The following is an 18,778-nucleotide window of genomic DNA, read 5'->3' as shown; positions in this document are numbered from 1 at the left end:
CGGGTCGGCCGTGTGCAAGGCAAACGCCCTACCCACTGTGCTATTGCTCCAGCACCTCTACCTGTTCATTCTTAAACCCATATGTATTAAACCCTCACCAGGTGCCAGGCATTGGCTACATAAATATAGCCCAATAACATGGTCCCTGCTCCCATGAAGCTCAGTCTAGTGAGGTAACAGTTATTCACTAAGTAATTAAGAATATGTATCACCCAAGGTGTGTGTGTGTGTGGTGTGTGTGTGTGTGTGTGTGTGTGTGTGAGAGAGAGAGAGAGAGAGAGAGAGAGAGAAAGAGAGAGAGAGAGAGAAGAGAAAGGCAGAGGGAAAGTGACAGAGAGAAGGAAAAGGGGAAGGATGAGGAGAATGAGGAGGAGGAGGAAGAGAAGGAGGAAGAGAAAGGAGAGGAGGAGGAGGAGGAAGAGGAGAAGAGCAGTATGAGAAGGTGGAGAGACATATCAGGCAGGCAAAACAAGATGTGCAAAAGTCCTGTGGTAGGAGGTCCATGGGATAATTGAAGACTAGGAAGGGGCTAGTGTGACTAGAATTTGGAGAGCAAAAGGAAATTTGACTTTTATGGGAACTTTATGGACCAGGTAAAGGCTTCAAATTTTAACCTAAAGAGTTATAGTAAAACCATTAAATTATTCAAAGTTGGGGCAAGCAGAAAGGGATGGAGGGTAGGTGCATGGCAGGATTTACATATGATAAGATGGCTCTCTGGGATGAGCAATGAATGGAGGTAAGGCAGAATACAATTACCAGAGTCCAGTTTGGCAATGATTTCTGGGGGTAAGGGAGAGGTGGGAGATGATGACAGGAGGGTGAATCAAACAGGCAGAGTCCAGAGCTCCCAGGGAGGTAAAACCCAGGACTGCTGCCCGCCATAGCCCACACCTTTGGAACAAGTCAAAGTCATGGCAAATACTATTTATGCTGGATGAAGCTTATGGGCTGAAAGAATACCTGAATCAAAATGGGAGGGGTATCAACCTTTGAAGAGACACACCCTGAGACAGTGGGACTGCGAGAGAGAAGTCCAGGGGCTGGGGCAGCATCGGGAGGCTCTGCTCACAGTGTGGCTTGGAGAGATGGAGGTGAAGACACCTGATCTAACTAGGTGCTCAGCGGCTGTGTGAGCAGAGGATGGTACATGGGGGCAGAGCACTGTGTGGGGGGGGGAAGAGAGAGAGAGAGGGAGAGAGAGGGAGGGAGAGGGAGAGAGGGAGGGGGGAGGGAGGGAAGGAGGGAGGGAGGGTGCACATCATCAGCTTCATCTGTCTTGAACTACTACACTTCTACTCTGTGGCAGTGGAATTAGCCAGCAGTGATGGAACTTAGTTCTAGATGCAGGAAATGCCAGCAGGCTTTTCTCCCTGAGGCTCTCCAAGCGACATTCCCCTTCCCTGAGAAAGAAACACAAGGATGAACTTTAGGGTATGGGCCGTCTTTGCTGCAGCACTCTGGGTGGCCAGGCTGAGGCACTGTCCGGAAGTTCACAGCCAACAAGCTCTGGGGAGGATCTCGGGATGCCCTAGGAAGAGCCTTTTGTCCAACCTTGGAGGCTTCCTTCTAACTATTGAGTGAAGCTTATTTTATAAAGAGTTCAGAATGTGCCTTTCTTTCACCATCCAGCAAATCTCTGTGCTGGTCTCACATGGAAGTGTGTCTGGTACACGTATTTGTGGTCCAGAATACTCAGGACAAATGGCGCTGTGATGTGCATGCTATGACTTGCTGCTACCAACATCTAGCTTGCCTAACCTCTGATGGCTCATGGAAGATGACTTCTGAAAAAGTCCTTTCTTCTAAGCACTCTTTTCAAGGCACAGCTATGTGAAATTATGGCCCGATTTTTCTCCATAAATATCCTATCGAGAATGAAGAGTTACTGCCCATCCCTGGTGCCCACTGATGCTGTTCCTTCCCTGGAATGCAGCACCATCCTCTGCCATCCATTGTCACATTCACTGCCGATCAGTCTTCAGCTTATAGCTCAAGTCCCACTTCCTTCCTAAGGAAGTTTTCTGCTCTTAGCATCCTCCTTGTCAAAGACCATGATCATGTATTCTTAAGGGTCAATGATTGTCTTATTCACGTCTGATGAAGAGATCACAGACTTCACCTTTTACTGGATCTTACCAATAGCATTTTTGAGAGCAATCTTTTCTTAAGAATTTTTTTTTTTGGTTGGGGACCACATCTAGCTATGCTCAGGGTCTAACTCCTGGATCTGTGTTCAGGGATCATACTACTGCGGACCCATATGTGATACTGTGGATCAAATCCAAGGCAAGCACCCTACCCACTGTATTATCATTCCAGTCCACATCCAAAAGTATTTTATTTTTCTGGTAGAGAGAGGGTTTCTCAATCTAGTACTCTTGACAATTTGTTTTGTTTTATTTATGGGCCACACCCACTGGTGCTTAGGGCTTACTTCTGGCTCTGTGCTCAAGGATTATTCCTGTCTGGACTTGGGGGACCATCTGGGGCGCTGGGGTAGAGCGTGTGCAAGGCATATGGTGAACCAGGGTAAATTGTGTGCAAGGCAAGTGCCCTACTTACTTTTCTATCTCTCTGGCCCCACCTGCTCTTGACATTTTGTGCCAGGCAGTTCTTTGTTGAGGGCAGCTGTGCTGTGCATTGCAGGATGTTTAGCAGTTTCCTGGCCTCTTCTCACTGGATGTCTGGAGTATGCTTTAGTTGCAATCACCCATGTCTCCAGATATTGCCAAAGGTCCCCTAGTAGACAACCACTGACTAGAACAAATGTTGGCAAGCAGCCTGGGATTTCAAAGGCAGCCCTCCTACACCCCTCCTTGTTCTCTTTCTAGATCAGCACCGCCCAATACATATAGAATACTAGTCCTGTTTGCATCTGTAAATGTCTTAGTAGCAGCCTCCAAAAGAACTAAAAACAGGTTACAGGACTTAATGATTTGCTTCATGGTATTCAAATGAAATAATTATCAATCAGATCTTTTTATATCCTTTTTACCTCTACATCCTTGAAATCAAGCAAGTATTTTTTCCCCTCAGTTTGCACTAGCCACATGTCAATTGCTCTGTAGTCACATGTGGCCAGTGACAAGCATGTTAGGCAGCAGTGGGAGATGAGACCTAAGCTTTCTCGAAGATTGTCACTTGGGTTGTCACTAGATGGACTGCTCATCTGTCCCTCTGCAGAGCCTGGCACATCCCTCCTTTGCCCCCTGCGAGCACCTCATGGAGGGTCCTGATGCCTCCACCCACTCTGCAGGTTCTACCTGCCCAGTAACATCACCCAGGTGGCAGCAGCCAGTTTAGATCAACAGAGAGTTTGCGGGAGGCAGGGAGGTCCAGCTGCAAACATCAGGGAGATGGGGCAGTCTTAAACTCCCCTAGGCAGATAATCCACACACCTCCATGGAACTTGTCCACATACTCCCTGCGTGGGAGGCCTCCACAGACATGGAAACCTGGAAATACACATTCTGTGTTCTAAAACAAAGACGTTTGCACTGAAAACGGCCGTTGTGACCGACCATGAAGGGGCTGTCCAGGGAGATGCTGTCCTGAGCCCGAGGGCTCCATCTGAACCCTCAGACTGTTTTGCCTGCACCGGGCTGGCTGGGGTCCTAACCCAGCCCTGCAGGAGCAGCCGGGCACAGCTCTCGCGACTTCCACCTCTCACTGGCTCTGGATCTGTCACCCCCACACCCTCACTTCCAGACCCTGCAGCTTCCTGGGAGCTCAGGGGCTGCACCAGCGGCAGCCGCCCGCCCGCCCGCCTCCAGCCGGCCTGAGGGATTGCTTCCTGCAGACACAGGCAGCTGCTCCGGGAGGCTCTGCGGCGGGCGCGCCGGCTCCCGGGGACGCGAACCCCTCTCGCGCCGGGCTGTCAAGAGAAGTCTGGGCATCGCCTGCCCTCGCGCGGGGCACTGTGGGCTTGACTGCTCAGGCAGCCGGCTGAGCTCTTGCCTTTCAGTCAAGGAATAAAAAGTTTCCCCACAAAGTTGTCATCGAGTCGTCTGGGCGGCTTTTCACCAAGCAAGCCCGGGGCTCGGGAAGACACGGGGTGGGGGTGAAGTCTGGACCCCCACCGGGAAACGCAGACGGTCGCTGCTCTTCTGCACTGACCTGCCCTCCACAGACCCCAGGAACCCCGCACGCGGTCAGTCCCTAAAGGGGCCTCCAGGACCACCGCCCCCCCCCCGACCCCGCCCAGGGCGCCGAGTATCCGTACACGCTCTGGCCAGACAGGCGCACGCAGTGCCCAGATGGGCCCCAGGAAGTTGGACTTACCCCTCCGGGCTTGCCTGATCTTCGGGCTCAGCATGTTCCGGCAGCCGCGCGGCCAGCGTCGCAGGGCCGGTCATGCTGTCATCCTCCTCGCCCCGCTCGCCCCGCTCGCCCCTCTCGGGCCCCCCTGGCCGCTGGCGTCACCGGCGAGGCTCCCCGAGCTCCCGCTTCAGGCTCCGAACGGACGGCGGGTCTCGGGCTACATAAATCTCAATGCATTATTTATCCATCCCAGAATTAATTCCCAGGCAGGCGAACCGCTAAGAGGCTCCGTAGCCGCGGCGGGATCAATCGCTGGGGCCGGGGCGCACGCGGCGCTGTCCATCCGCGGGCCCAGCGGGCGGTCGGGGCGGGGGCGGGGGGTGGGCGGGGCCGCGCGCGCCGGGCGGCGCCCAAGGGAAGGTCCAGCGGGCGGGCCCGGGGGCTGCGGGGCTGGGAGCCGCCCTCCGCGCCGGGAGGGCTAGTAGGTGTGCGAGGACAGCCCGGGGTGTGCGTGTGGGGGGTGGGGGGGAGTGGGAGGGTGGCAAGTGGGCTAGCATGGCAGGATGTGCGCGCATTCATGTGTGTGAGACCTCCTAGGGTGTGTGTGTGTGTATGTGTGTGTGTGTGTGTGAGAGAGAGAGAGAGAGAGAGAGAGAGAGAGAGAGAGACAGAGAGAGAGAGACAGAGAGACAGAGAGATACAGAGAGAGAGACAGAGAGACAGAGACAACAGAGACAGACAGAGACGGATACAGAGAGGGAGACAGAGACAGAGACAGAGAGGCGAGTGCTTGTAGGTTGCGTGTCTGGGAGAGAGAGAGGGGAGAGAGAGAGAGAGGAGAGAGAGTGCTTCTAGGATGCGTGTCCGTGTTTGTGTGTGTGTGTGTGTGTGTGTGTGTGTGTGTGTGTGTGTGTGAAAGAGAGAGGGGAGAGAGTTTCCCTCCTAGGATGTGTGTGAGTGGTGGTGGTGGGAGTGCATTCCTAGGGTGTGTGTGCCTGATGTGAGATGTGAGAGAGAGAGAGAGAGAGAGAGAGAGAGAGAGAGAGAGAGAGAGAGAGAGAGAGAGAGAGAGAGAGAGAGAGAGAGAGAGAGCACTTCTAGGGTGCGTGTTCGTGTGTGTGTGTGTGTGTGTGTGTGTGAGAAAGAGAGAGGGAAGAGAGTTTCCCTCCTGGGGTGTGTGTGAGTGGTGGTGGGAGTGCATTCTTAGGGTGTGTGTGCCTGTGTGAGAATGAGAGAGAGCTTGTAGGGAGTGTGTGCCTGTGTGTGTATCTGTGTGAGAGTGAGAGAAGAGACAGAGAGAAAGAGAAAGAAATAGGAGAGTACCTCTAGGGGGTGTGTGTGTGTGTGTGTGTGTGTGTGTGTGTGTGTGTGTGTGTGTGTGTTAGAGAGAGAGAGAACGCATTTCTAGGTTGTGTATGCATTCATGTGCCACTGTGTGCTTGAGGAACCACCTAGGGTCTGTACATGTGGGTGTTGGAGACAGGTGGAGGAGCAGTACTCTCCGTGGCAGGGAGAGGGTAATCCTTCAAGACAAGGATCCTTCCAAAGTTTATCGGGAGGGCCCAGGAGATGGTTTATGAGCACCCAGTGCCAATAGTTGAAGGACTGTGTGTCTTAGAAGGAGCCCAGCCAGGGATGCTCTGGACATGGGAGAAGTCTGCTGGAGCTGGTCCCCTTTTCTGCCTCCTAACTAGTAGAGCTGAATGAGAATGGTATAACACACGTAGTTCACAGTCTGCACACAGTAGGAGCTCAGAAATGCTTCACTAGTGGCCATGTCAATGCTTGATAAAAGGTGGGGTCTTGGGGTAAGTTCAGCTTCAATATTCCCTAAGTTGTCTAAGTGATACAGTAATGGCTACTATACAATGGCATTGAGGGTGGTGCTGCAGATTCAACATTTAATTAGCAACCCCCCAAGCCAGGTGATATTATAATAACTTCTCAGGTGAAGAAAATAAGGCACAGAAATATTAAATATCATGCTCAAAGTGACACAATGCTATCATATACTACCATGGAGATTGTAGTCCAGAGCTGTCACTGTAGTTTTTCAACCATGTCCTGGAAACTGGGACAAGCCTGAATGCTTGTGGCCACATGGGAAGGCAAGAAAAGCCCCATACGTGTCTGGTTAGGCATCTGCACCTGGGGTAGATCTTCAGGGCCTGCGGGATAGGCGTTGTTAGTAGCTGGAACAGTAGGGATCTGAACAACGGTCTCTCTTGAGTAGCCACGCTCTGTAGAACCCTCATAGGGGCCTTAAGTCCACCAATCCCCAAATTTTACATTGATGGGTAATCAATTCCAGCAACTGGACGGGAAGAGGGTCCAGAGGCAGGGAGAAGGGGGCCACAGCAACAGTCCCTGCTGGCATCTGTGGGTCAGAATCTGGATTCTGGCGAGGATGATAGAGGCAGAGACTCACCAAGATGTGGTGGCAGCGGGGTTGAGGTGAAGGGAGAGAGCCTTGCTCAAGGAAACAAAGCAGAGTTACTCAGCATCACGTTATTTCTTCTGGCCCTCAGCCATGCCTCTGAAGGGATGAATAAGAGTCTTGTCATAACAGCCAAGGCCCTTCGTGGCACTGACCCTGCCTTCCTGTGTGAACTCTCTCTTGCTCATACCACGCCAACTGTACACGGCAGCAGCCCTAATGGCAGGCACTGCCGCAGCTCCGTACCTGCAGCTTTGCTCTTTCTTTCTGCCATTTCCGCCAAATAGCATCACCCATCCTGCACTGAGCTAACTCCCTGTGAAACGGTCCTGATTCTACCACCAGAAGGTGCCACTAGGCATATCCCCAGGACTCTCTGATATCGCAGTCTTCCCAAGGGCCTCTCCAGGGATCCCAGCCCCAAGTCTCCGGCTGGACTCCAGCCAGGAGCTCTATGTGGTCACGAGGACAGAGATGTCAGAGCCATCACCACTGGCATGAAGGATATGATGCCCCTTCTGTCTCTAGCGGCTCAGATAAAGACCGGGTTAATTTGGGGCAGAGGCCATGCAGGAGTAGCAGGGAGGACAGAGGGCTGGAAAAATTTCATGTCAACATCAGGTCAGAGGGAGAGGTCTCGTGGCTAGTGACAGTGTCTTGAGCAATCTGAAAGTCCTGTGAGTAATGCAGCTTGGACCACTTCCTTCAAGCCAGAGGCAGAACATTGCCCTGAAGACTTAGTTTGGGTTCACTCACACTTTTGATGAAGAAACCACCCCCGGGGGGGCTTTTCCTGTGCAGCTGTTTCCCCTGCTGACATTAAGTCACCACGTTTACACGCCTGCTTTCCGGGGATCAGCGTTAGAATTGGACAGAAGGGCAGAAGATCTGGGCTCAAACCCAGAAGGAAATCTGGGAAAAGGGCAGGAGCTAGTCAGGATTTTGCACTGGAGAAAGGGCAGAGGGAACAAAGAGGGGGTACAAAATAGTTCTGTCCGTCTCTCCTGTGTTTCCACCCCAGAGGTAGATTTTTCTTGGCATGAAGGATCCTTGAGGTCCAACTGGAAGGGAAATGAGCACCCTTTGCTTCCTGAAGCCCCCTAACCTGACATGGCAGGGCCGAGAAGCCCCCCAGATGCCACTGGGACTGCTGGGTGGTTGGGAGCGCAGACAACAGCAGAGCCAGGAAATGTACCTAATGGGACAGCCTTCTGCGAAGGTCTTGCCCCCACTCCCTTATAGGCAGAAAACAGAGTCCGCAGAGGTTGGCAGTCTTCACTTAGCAAAGGGACCCCAGGTTCATTCCCTGTTCTGGGTAGGGAACATACACAGTCAGTTCTGGGGAACCCTTCCCTCTCTATCTCTCTCCTCACTTGCAACATTTTTCAGCACTTTACTCTATGCTAGGCACCCCTTGGTGTTGGAGGTTGAGCGGAGAGGACAGAGAAAGCAGAACTCTTCAGAAGTCATTGCTAAAATGTACACCCACTGGCAGGGTGATCACCTGCCACCTTCACTGGCTCAGAGCCAGGATGACTTCTGATCTGCGGTTGCATCCCTGGGAAGCTTCAAGCCCTGTTCACCGCTGCTTGAGTCTGGCCGGCCCACAGGTCACGGGCCAGGGTTAAAAGCACCCACTTCAGCTGACACTGCATGACCTTGAGCCTGGGGCTTCCAGACAAGAGGCAGCTTTAATGGCTTCAGGGGACTGTTCTGGGGAGAGCTGCAATTGTTAGTCAGAATTCCCATAGAATGTGGTTTAGTCCTTTGCAGGTGGCAGGTGACAGTCCTTCCAGGACGGCAGGGCTACAGTTCCCCCTGATCCGTGAGGAATAAGGTCCAAGACCCCAGTGGATGTCTGAAGCTGTGGAAAGAACCAAACTCTCTCTCTCTCTCTCTCTCTCTCTCTCTCTCTCTCTCTCTCTCTCTCTCTCTCTCTCTCTCTTTCTATATATGTGTGTGTGTATATATAATGAAGTTTAATTTATAAATTAGGCACAGTAAAGAGATTAACAAAAACTATTATGAACATAAAATATAAAAAAGAACATTTATAACAGCATATATATATATATATATATATATATTACTATGTTCTCTTTTTTTCCTTTGGTTTTGGAGCCACAGTTCACTGTGCTCGGGGCTTATTTCCAGCTCTGTGCTCAGGGACCACACCTGAGGGGACCAAAATGTGGTGTGGAGGACCGAACAGAGCGGGGGGCATGTGCACAGAACAGTACTTTACCCCTATACTGTCTCCCTCAGGTAGCTGAAACCAAGCAAAGCAAACTCATGAAGGGGCAGGATGGAATCACTGTATGGCTGTACAGTGGGTGCACTGCAAAAGGTGTCCAGTAGAGGGGACAGTGGCGCTGGGTTCTACCACCAGAAAGTGCCACTAAGGGCTCTGTGGGTTAAGCCATGAGTTCTAGCATGGGCAAGGGATCTGCCTCCAGGTAGGCAAACCTTTAACTTTCCAGAAGAGGTCATGTAGACAGAGACCCTGCTTTCCTGTCCCAGAGTGACAGGGGGATAAGTGAACTCTTCCTGCAGCTACTGCCCCGGCTCTCAGAAGCTCACACAGTGGTCACCAGGCCCACTGACCTCCTGCTTAGTGTTCTTGTCCCTGTTGCCAGGCTGCTGATGCTCCAACTTCTTAGCATGTCACTCTTGTCCATCCTGGGAGTGTGTGCGCGACCAGCCAATTGGTAGCAATAGCCACCAGAACTGACTGAAATTTTCAGAAATTTTGCTGAATTTCTGAAACATGGACGCCGTTAAAACTTAAGCTAAGGAAACTTATAATAAAAACTATGAAGAAGAAAATATATACTCATCACTTTCTAATTATTTTACTATTGTCTACATGATATCTATCCTAGCTATATGAAAATATGACGGTGATGGTTAATTTTTATGCGTCATCATATCTGGGTCATGAGTGCCTAAATCTTTGGTCAAGTATTACTCTTGGTGTGACCAGGCATGCTTCTGGATGAAACTGATTTTGACTCAGTGGACTGGATAAAGGAGATAACTCTTTCTGGTGTGGCTAGGCCTCATCTGCTTAGCAGAAGGCCTCACAGAACAAGAACCTGGCCCTTTGGTGAGGAGACAAGTCTAACTCCCTTGAGTTGGGATATCAGTCTTTCCTCATCTTTAGACCAGAACTGTCTTTTTGGATCTGAAGACTGCAAGTCTTCACATTTTCATAATGCTACTGGATTTCCTAGACCTTCAGAATTTGCAAATCCTGGGACTTATCAGTCTCAATAATCTCATGAACCAATTCCTTACAAACAATCTCTTTATGTCTAAAGACGCAAATTTAAAAATATACTTCATGTATACCTATTGGATCTGTTCCCTCGGAATCCCCCTAGCACAATACATACTGGGCGTTTGCTGCTCTTTTCTCTGTCATCAGCTTCCTATAGTTTAAAACTGATGACAGTGGAAGTAATAAAATCAAGAAAACCAGCCAAAGGAATGATCATGCTGGAAAAATCTGAGGCTTAAAAGCAGGTAAGGAATATTATTGAAAACCTTTCGTATCAATATTGCAAACCACGGTGCCCAAAGAGAGAGAGAAAGGGGGTTGGAGCAATAGCACAGTGGGCGGCCAACCTGGGTTCAATTCCCAGCATCCCATATGGTCCCCCAAGCACCGCTAGGGGTAGTTCCTGAGTGCAGAGCCAGGAGTAACCCCTGAGCATCACCGGGTGTGACCCAAAAAAGAAAAGAGAGAGAGAGAGAGAGGGAGAGAGAGAGAGAGAGAGAAGAAAAGGCCTTGCCATAGAGGCAGGCAGGGGGTGGGGGGTGGGGGGTGATGGTGGGAGGGAACATGGGGACACGGGTGCTGGGAAATGTGCACTGGTGGAGGGATGGGTGTTGGAATATTGTATGACTGAAATCCAATCATTGACAGGTTTGTAATGGTCTATCTCACAATGATTCAATAAAAAAGTAAAGAAGGAAGAAAGGAAGAAAGAAAGAAAGAAAGAAAGAAAGAAAGAAAGAAAGAAAGAAAGAAAGGAAGAAAGAAAGAAAGAAAGAAAGAAAGAAAGAAAGAAAGAAAGAAAGAAAGAAAGAAAGAAAGAAAGAAAGAAAGAAAGAAAAGAGAGAGAGAGAGGGAGGGAGGGAGGGAGGGAGGGAGGGAGGAAGGAAGGAAGGAAGGAAGGAAGGAAGGAAGGAAGGAAGGAAGGAAGGAAGGGAAAGAAAGAGAGGGAAAGAAGAAAGAAAGAAAGAAAGAAAGAAAGAAAGAAAGAAAGAAAGAAAGAAAGAAAGAAAGAAAGAAAGAAAGAAAGAAAGAAAGAAAGGAAAGAAAGGAAAGAAAGAAAGGAAAGAAAGAAAGAAGGGAGGAAAGAAAGAAAGAGAAGGAGAAAGAAGAAAGAAAAGAAAGAAAGAAAGAAAGAAAGGAAGGAAGGAAGGAAGGAAGGAAGGAAGGAAGGAAGGAAGAAAGGAAGGAAGGAAGGAAGGAAGGAAGGAAGGAAGGAAGAAAGAAAGAAAAAAAGGAAGAACAAAATAAAGAAAGAAAACCAGCAAGTTCTTACCCATCTTCTCTTCCTTCTGGAGAATTGTTAGGCATTGCCAACTCTCCTCTGGCCATTTCCTGTCCCTCTCAACACTCTGCTGTGGGCCAAGTGCTTGGTCTCTGCCACATCATCCCTCCTCTTCTGGAGGGGAGGGCCCAGATTCTCTCAATTCTAGCCTCCTGCCTTAGTGTGACTGTCCAGGACATTGCATATGAATGACACGAGATGGTCTCTTCTAGGCCTGACCTGCATGCAGGGCCAACTCCTAGGGCCAACATGCTTCCCTTGGGCCATTTTGGAAGCCCCAGGTAGAAGATGGTAATGACCCTGACATGCAGTCTGGGTCCCTGAATGACCTAGTGGAGCCACATCCCATGGCCAATCTGTGACTATCTGGATCATTTTGAGAGAGCCATTAAGTGCTGACTTCAGGTGACCTCCCGCCCACATGCTCTGCCTGCCATACTATACCTATGAGACTTTGCTGCATCCTCTGGACTCTGTCCTGGAGTCTCTTGCCTTTTCAGTCCTCCTTAGTTAGGGTGAAGCAGCTTCAGTATCTCCATCACCTCCTATGCCTCAATCTCATCACCTACACGCAAGAGTATTGAAACTTTCTAAAATGCCTCTCCTGCTAGATCAAATGAAGACTTGACCCATGATTTAAGTACTGTCACTGTCATCTCGTTCCTCATCGATTTGCTCGAGCAAGCACCAGTAACGTCTCCATTGTGAGACTTGTTGTTACTAGTTTTGGCATATCGAATACGCCACGGGAAGCATCACTCAAAATCACTACCTCAAATTGAAAAAATTAAGCCATCATTTAAATATTAACCACAACTTAAGTAAAGACTATAAACACCTTAAAATATACTTTCCAGGGGCTGGAGAGATAGCACAGCGGGTAGGGCGTTTGCCTTGCACGCAGCTAACCCAGGTTCGATTCCCAGCATCCCATATGGTCCCTCGAGCACCTCCAGGAGGTCAGGAGTAATTCCTGAGCACATGAGCCAGGAATAACCTCTGTGCATCGCCGGGTGTGACCCAAAAAGCAATATATATATATATATATACGTTCCAGATTTTTTTCTTTTTGGGTCACACCCGGTGATGCACAGGGGTTATTCCTGGCTTTGCACTCAGGAATTACTCCTGGTGGTGCTCAGGGGACCATATGGGGTTTGCTGGGATGCAAATGTCTTGCCCGCTGTACTATTGCTCCAGCTCCAAATTTCCAGATTTTTAACTTACAAGATTGTGTGGGATTCATCAAAGGTAAACTTTTCTGCCACTTTGCTGGCTTTGCCTACCAGGCTCTGAGCGTGGTTTTGATTTTGATTTTGGGAACTGGGGTGCAGCAGATAGCTCTGCCCTCTCCCCCCACCATCCCCCTCCACCCCTCCCACCCCCACCAGCAGAGCCTGGCTTCTGCCCATGGCCCTTGGCCTTGAGCCTGCGGTCCTAGTCCAAAAGGCTATCTTTCTCCTTTGGCCCCAGGTCTCTTTCAGATGCTTAGCCCGGCCATGACTTCAGTTTTGTCCACACACAGCAGTCCAGGGTATACCCTCTCCTGAGAAGCCTTGGTACCCTGAAGGTTTGGAACCCTGGAGTCCTACTTTTCTGAAGTTAAGTGCAAACATCTAGGATTCTGGAAGGAGTCAAATTTCCCGTATGTAGTGTTGGGGATACTTTTTTTTTTAATGCTGGGAATATCATGTCTCACTCAAGTGAGAGAAGGAATCCGGAGTTCTGACCTCTATTGATGGTCAAAAATCAGGGACGCTGTCTCATTTGCTAAGGCATCAAAAGTCAGATGGGCCGGTCATGTAATGCGATTCAGAGACGACTGTTGGACTAGAGCTGTTACAGACTGGATCCCACGGGACGTCAGAAGACCTCGTGGCTGCCCTCCAACTAGATGGTCAGATTTCTTCGTCAAATCTCTAAATGAACGATTTGAGGCTCTTTCTGTTCCTGGATCGAGCAGGTATCATTGGGCTACACTAGCTCGAGACAGGGACAAATGGAGATGTTACTGGCGCCCGCTCGAGCAAATCGAAGATCAACGGGACTACAAGAGATACAAGTGATACAAGTGTTGGGGATCAAGCTGGGGTCGGCGGAGTACCAGCAAGCTCCTATGCCCTGTACTATCCAGCTCATTTGGGCAGACTCAGAGGGGCAAAGATGCAGATTCCAGGATGGGGACCTGGAACACCACCTAGACACACCAGATCAGTGCGAGGGAGTTCAGAGCATAACTTGGAGGCTCTGCTTAGAAGACCCCTTAGTCATGGCCTGTAGCTCATAATTTCTAGATGCTCATTTTAGCATCCTACAGCTCTGGTCTGGCTAGAGCGGCTGAGGGGAACCCACTTGGTTGAGACAACACCACCCTTTATTCCAATCTCCTTGTCCTACTTCACCTCGAACTTTGCTAACATCCAGGAGCTGAGTGGGTAAACGAGTGGGTGAGCAGCTGGGTTCGGTGGTGGCACAGGCTGAGCTTAGGGACTCAATGCTGCCCAGGATAGAGGAAAGAAAAGGAGCCAGAGGGGGCTGGTAAAGGAGGGTCAGAGTGACAGTATGGGCCAGCCCACCAGGGGCGCCGAGGAGAGCTGATTCTGGCTCTGGCCCCTCTCACAGTCACTGACTGGGCCTTCTCCAGAACAGTATGGCCTTGTCCACCTGGTCTGGGGTACTTTGTGACTCGGGGCCACCCAGAAGGAGCATGAAGTCAGCATGAAAGCAGCGGCTGAGCGGGGGCTGTCAGCTGATCTAACCCTTTGCAGCTGGGCAGTAGGGCTGCTCTTGACGGTCTCTGAGCAGCTCAGCTGTATCTTCCACATTTGGTGGCGGGGGGGGGCAGGGGCGGGAAAGAGCGGGAGGAGGAACACCAGGTCACATGAAGCTCAAAGTCCTCATTTTTAAGCCTTTACAAATACCCGCTTCAAACAAATACCACTCACCTAAGACTCTCTACTGTTCTTGGATGACTTTCTGCGCTCCCCGTTTAACTGGGCACCTTTTAAATAAAGATGCTGTGCAGCTGCAAAATCTAACGGTTGTTTCTTAGAAGGGGAAAACTTCTTGAGAGTGTGTGGAATCCCCAGTGGGACAGTGGAGCCCTCAGTGGGACAGGCTCTACCCGGTGAGTGTGTGGGATTTCTCCCGGGGCATCCTGGGAGCTGGCAGAAGGAGCCCCAGCTCCCAAGGCCTGACCCCTGAGGCGGGGTTCAGCCAGAGGCTGAAAGAGGAACATGTGACAGCTTCCAGGGCTTTCTGGGGGCTGGGAAATGTATGTACTGAGCGTCCCAGGAGCAGGGGACAAAGGGCCCAAGGGTGGGGTGACCTGCCCTAGTGCCCATGCCAAGCCCTGGCCTCATTGGGGACCCACAAGGAAGTCGGTCTGAAAAGACACCCCTCCCCGCCAGCCCCGATTCGAGAGGCCAATGAATCACTGCTCGGTCTGTTTTGCACTGTTGGAAAACAAGTCTCCCTGGTGGGAACACCTGCTCGGGTGGAAAGGCAGGGAGGAGAACAGATGGAAGGAATGGAAATTTCCCAGGCACCTGGTCTCTCCCCTCACACCTCTCTGCACGGTCACCATCCTCCCCGTTCAGCAGGCTCTCTGCAGCAACGCCTCCCCAGGCACCGGATTTGCACCTGTATTTGCAATTACCTTCTCTCTGGCCGAGTCAACCTTCTCTAGTCCTCAAGGACTTTCCCCACCCAAATCTCAAAACCATCCCTTCCCTGCCCTGCCCTGTCCATGCAGAAGGGAACTTGCTGTGTCCATACAATTTGGGGGGGGGACTTTGGGTTTCAGTGGACTTCCCGCTGCCCCCCAACCCCCCATCACCTATTTGGAAGACAAGAGGAGTAGGTTTGCTCCCTTCTGGTAGCCCCTGCAGAATGAGGCTCCATCCACCCCACGGGCCTGTCTGGGTTTGTTGCTCATCGGGAATCCTGCAGGGACCAGAGGCCTCGCATGGAATTCCCACAGGAGCCGTGACAGTTCCCCCCTGTGACGCTGGGGCCTTGCAGCATGGGGCACTCTCAGCAGTCACTCCTGGCTGAAGGGCAGCCTGGAGCCTTTTGCCTTTAGATCCTGGGTGTCAGAGACATTCTTGTCTGTTTTCCAGGATCGGTTCTCTAGTTCCCAAGGATTTTGTAAATTTTTGATACGTTTCTAAAAAATTCTAAGTTCTGGCTTTGCCTGGTTAGGGGTTCTTTCTTTCCTTTGTTGGGGTGCTCTTTTTTTTTTACTTTTAATTGATTTTTTTTTGGAATTATACCCACCAGTGCCCAGAGCAGAGGTGGCGCTTACTAGTCTCTGTGTCGTGCTCAGAGGTCACTCCTGAAAGTCTTCAGAGGACCATGGGGAGCCAGGGATCAAACCTGGGCCTTGAGCATCCCACCTGCGTGCTCCAGCCTCTGACCCATCTCCCTAGCTCTGGGCTGCTTTCCTGGGCCTTGTGTCCCATGGGCTCCAACTGCTGTCCATCGCAGGCCTCTCAGCCCGTGTTTTCACATTCCTCTTCTCCTCCCTCACTTCCTCTTTTTCCTAACTCAGTACAGATGGTGCCGTCTCCCACTTGCCCATTTTCTCACAGATGGCATTTCCTTCCTTGTTTCTCCAAGAATGCCACCAAGCGAATCATTGCATGCCTCAGACTGGAAACCGCAGGCGGCCCTTCCAGTCCCTGCTCTGGCCTTCTCGAGTCTGTGGTGGTATTTCCTGGGTGGTCACGACCTGCAGTAATCTCAGCTCACCCAGAAGGTGCTGCTGGATGAGGCGCTTCTGCCTCTGACAAGCACCTATTTCCTTCCAACTCTTCTTTCATCCTTATAGGTTTGAAAATCCACCTCCTGTCATACCTCTGACCTTTGTGCGGGCCTGGTGCACACATATACTGCATAGCCTGCAGTGGGATCACACACAATGCTGAAAGAAAAACTATCAAGCAGAAATTCTGGCAAGACTGAAAACAAGTATCTGGCAACATCATGCTTCAAAAAAGGAAGGAGTTATTAGCACATTCCCAGATAAACAAAAAATGAAACATTTAATTGCTAGCAGACCTGCCTTACAGGAAACGGTAAAGCAAGTCCTCAGGAAAAAAAAAAGACATGAGACAGTAAATCAAATTCACATGAAATACCCCAGTAAAAGTGATGATACACGGACAAATTTAAGACAGGATTAGTGCATTCTTTATTGAAACTTCTCTTTCTAAAAATGATATAGTATTTCAGAGATAACTGCATGGAATAATAATTATACACCTATATCTGTAGCACTGTAGCACTATTGTCCCGTTGTTCATTGATTTGCTCGAGTGGGCACCAGTAACATCTCCAATGTGAGACTTGTTGTTACTGTTTTTGGCATATTGAATACAGCATGGGTCGCTTGCCAGGCTCTGCCACGCAGGCGGGATACTCTCAGTAGTTTGCTGGGCTCTACAAGAGAAATGGAGAAATCGAACCCGTGGGCAAGGCAAACGCCCTACCCGCTGTGCTATCGCTCCAGTCCACCTATATCTGTAAGCACACAGTATATAAAGATGTGGTGGATGTGACTGGGAAGATAACAAAGTGTGGAAAATATGCCTGGCATGTGCAAAAGCTTGGGGTTCGGGGTTCTATCTCTGACCTTCCTGTCTCCCTACACCCTTGAGTGTGGCCCTACCTCACTATAACAAAGCACTAAAACTTTAGGTCCATGATAAATTTCCAGATATCAACAGGAGGGACCCCAGGGTCGTTGAGCACTGTTGGGGGAGTCCTTGCTCTCTTTCTCTTTTTCTAAAGATGTGATGGTAATATGACAACATAAGTTGGGATGGACCGGAGCAATAGCACAGCGGGTAGGGCGTTTGCCTTGCACACGGGTTCGATTTCTCCGTCTCTCTTGCAGAGCCCAGCAAGCTACTGAGAGTATCCCACCCGAGTGGCAGAGCCTGGCAAGCTACCCATGGCATATTCGATATGCCAAAAACAGTAACAAGTCTCACAATGGAGACGTTACTGGTGCCCGCTCGAGCATCAATGAACAACGGGACGACGGTGCTACAGAGAGTGCTAAATTGGCATGGTGGGAAATGGAGCACATAAGAAAAGTTTTTGTATACTATTGCTATTAAGCTATTATCAACCCAGGCCAGGTGGTTGTAAATTAAGATGCACTGTCCAAGGCAGCCATCAAGCATAGCTCAGAGGGGAACCAGGGAGATGGCTCAATGGGCAAAGCACGCCAGAGTCCTGGGTTCAATCCCCAACAGCACAAGGTCTCCTGAGCACCGTGAGAGGTGACCCTTGAGACAGGAGAAGCCTCTGATCACTGCCAGGTGTGATCCCGTCACAAAAACAACTAAAAATAAAAGGAAAAAGAATCCCAAGAAGTAGGGGATGAGGCTGAGCACACGCCTTACATGCATCAAATTTGGGTTTGATCTTCAGTGTTACAAAGAGAGTAATCTAAATATATACAATAAAGAAACAATAGGAAATTGAAGGAACATGCCAGAAAACTTCTACTTAGCACACAATTCAGTAATTGAGGATGTCAAGAATAAAATGATATGACATGTAGGAAAAAATTAGCAAAATAGCAGGAGTGTGTTCATCTCTATAATAATCACATTAAACTTTCCCACAAAGGGGCTGGAGCAATGGGACAGCGGGTAGGGCGTTTGCCTTGCACGCGGCCGACCCGGGTTCGATTCCCAGTGTCCCATATGGTCCCCTGAGCACCGCCAGGGGTAATTCCTGAGTGTAGAGCCAGGAGTGACCCCTGTGCATCGCTGGGTGTGACCCAAAAAGATTAAAAAAAAAAAAAGATAAAAAAAAAAACTTTCCCACAAAATGTTGAAGTAGGAAGAACAGATAAAAAATACGCAATTCATATGTAAAGAATTTTACTTTAGTTCAAGGACACAAACAGGTTGAAAGTAAAAAGACTGTAAAAGCTACTTCATGTAAATTAGAGTGGCTATATTAACATCAGGCAAAATTGATGTCAAGACAAAAATTATTATGAGAGAAAGAGTGATGATATATATCATTTATATTTTTTCTGTATTATATTACATGGTAATAAAAGGATAAATTAATTAAGAAGATCCATCATTTTATTCAGTGACGGAGCAGTTGCCTTACATGTGTGAGGTCCTGGGTTGAATCCTGACCCCACAAATGAAAAATATGAAAATTTTATTTTAGCTTGTACTACAGTGCAGAGCACATTAATTCTCCCCTTAAATTTTTCTTAAAACCTTGTTTAAATGTGACCCTCTTAAAGAGCTTTTCATATCACCTAAAATTAATTGCTAACTATCAGCATTTTATAGCTCCTTATAGAACACTCCAGAACCACTTTATTTCCCCCTCTACCTCAATTTATTTTCAATTTGAGATTAGCCTTTAATTAGGGATGTTTTTGTTTGTTTTTGTGGAGGATGCAACCCAGATCTCCTGCATAAAAAGCAGGGACTTTACCGCTTAGACACATCCCCAGCCAGAGATTTAACTTTCC

The 18,778-nt window shown here is 49.5% G+C and overlaps 1 protein-coding gene across 4 annotated transcripts in view; it reads right to left on the bottom strand.

Moving 5' to 3' along the window:
• Positions 1–18,778, bottom strand: part of ARHGAP22 (Rho GTPase activating protein 22) — a 209,245-nt gene that overhangs the window by 165,319 nt on the left and 25,148 nt on the right. The window contains exon 1 of one of the 4 annotated variants that reach the window (XM_004607399.2): positions 4,285–4,617. The exons of the other annotated variants lie outside the window; for them this stretch is intronic. Coding sequence (XP_004607456.2) covers positions 4,285–4,318 — 34 coding nt within the window. The 5' untranslated portion in view covers positions 4,319–4,617. Of the gene's footprint in view, positions 1–4,284; positions 4,618–18,778 lie in introns of those variants that run through there. 4 annotated transcript variants of the gene reach the window in all.

The sequence above is a fragment of the Sorex araneus genome, chromosome 11 (assembly GCF_027595985.1).
Source record: "Sorex araneus isolate mSorAra2 chromosome 11, mSorAra2.pri, whole genome shotgun sequence".
Lineage (NCBI taxonomy): Eukaryota > Metazoa > Chordata > Mammalia > Eulipotyphla > Soricidae > Sorex > Sorex araneus.
This window is presented reverse-complemented; position numbering and strand designations above follow the sequence as displayed.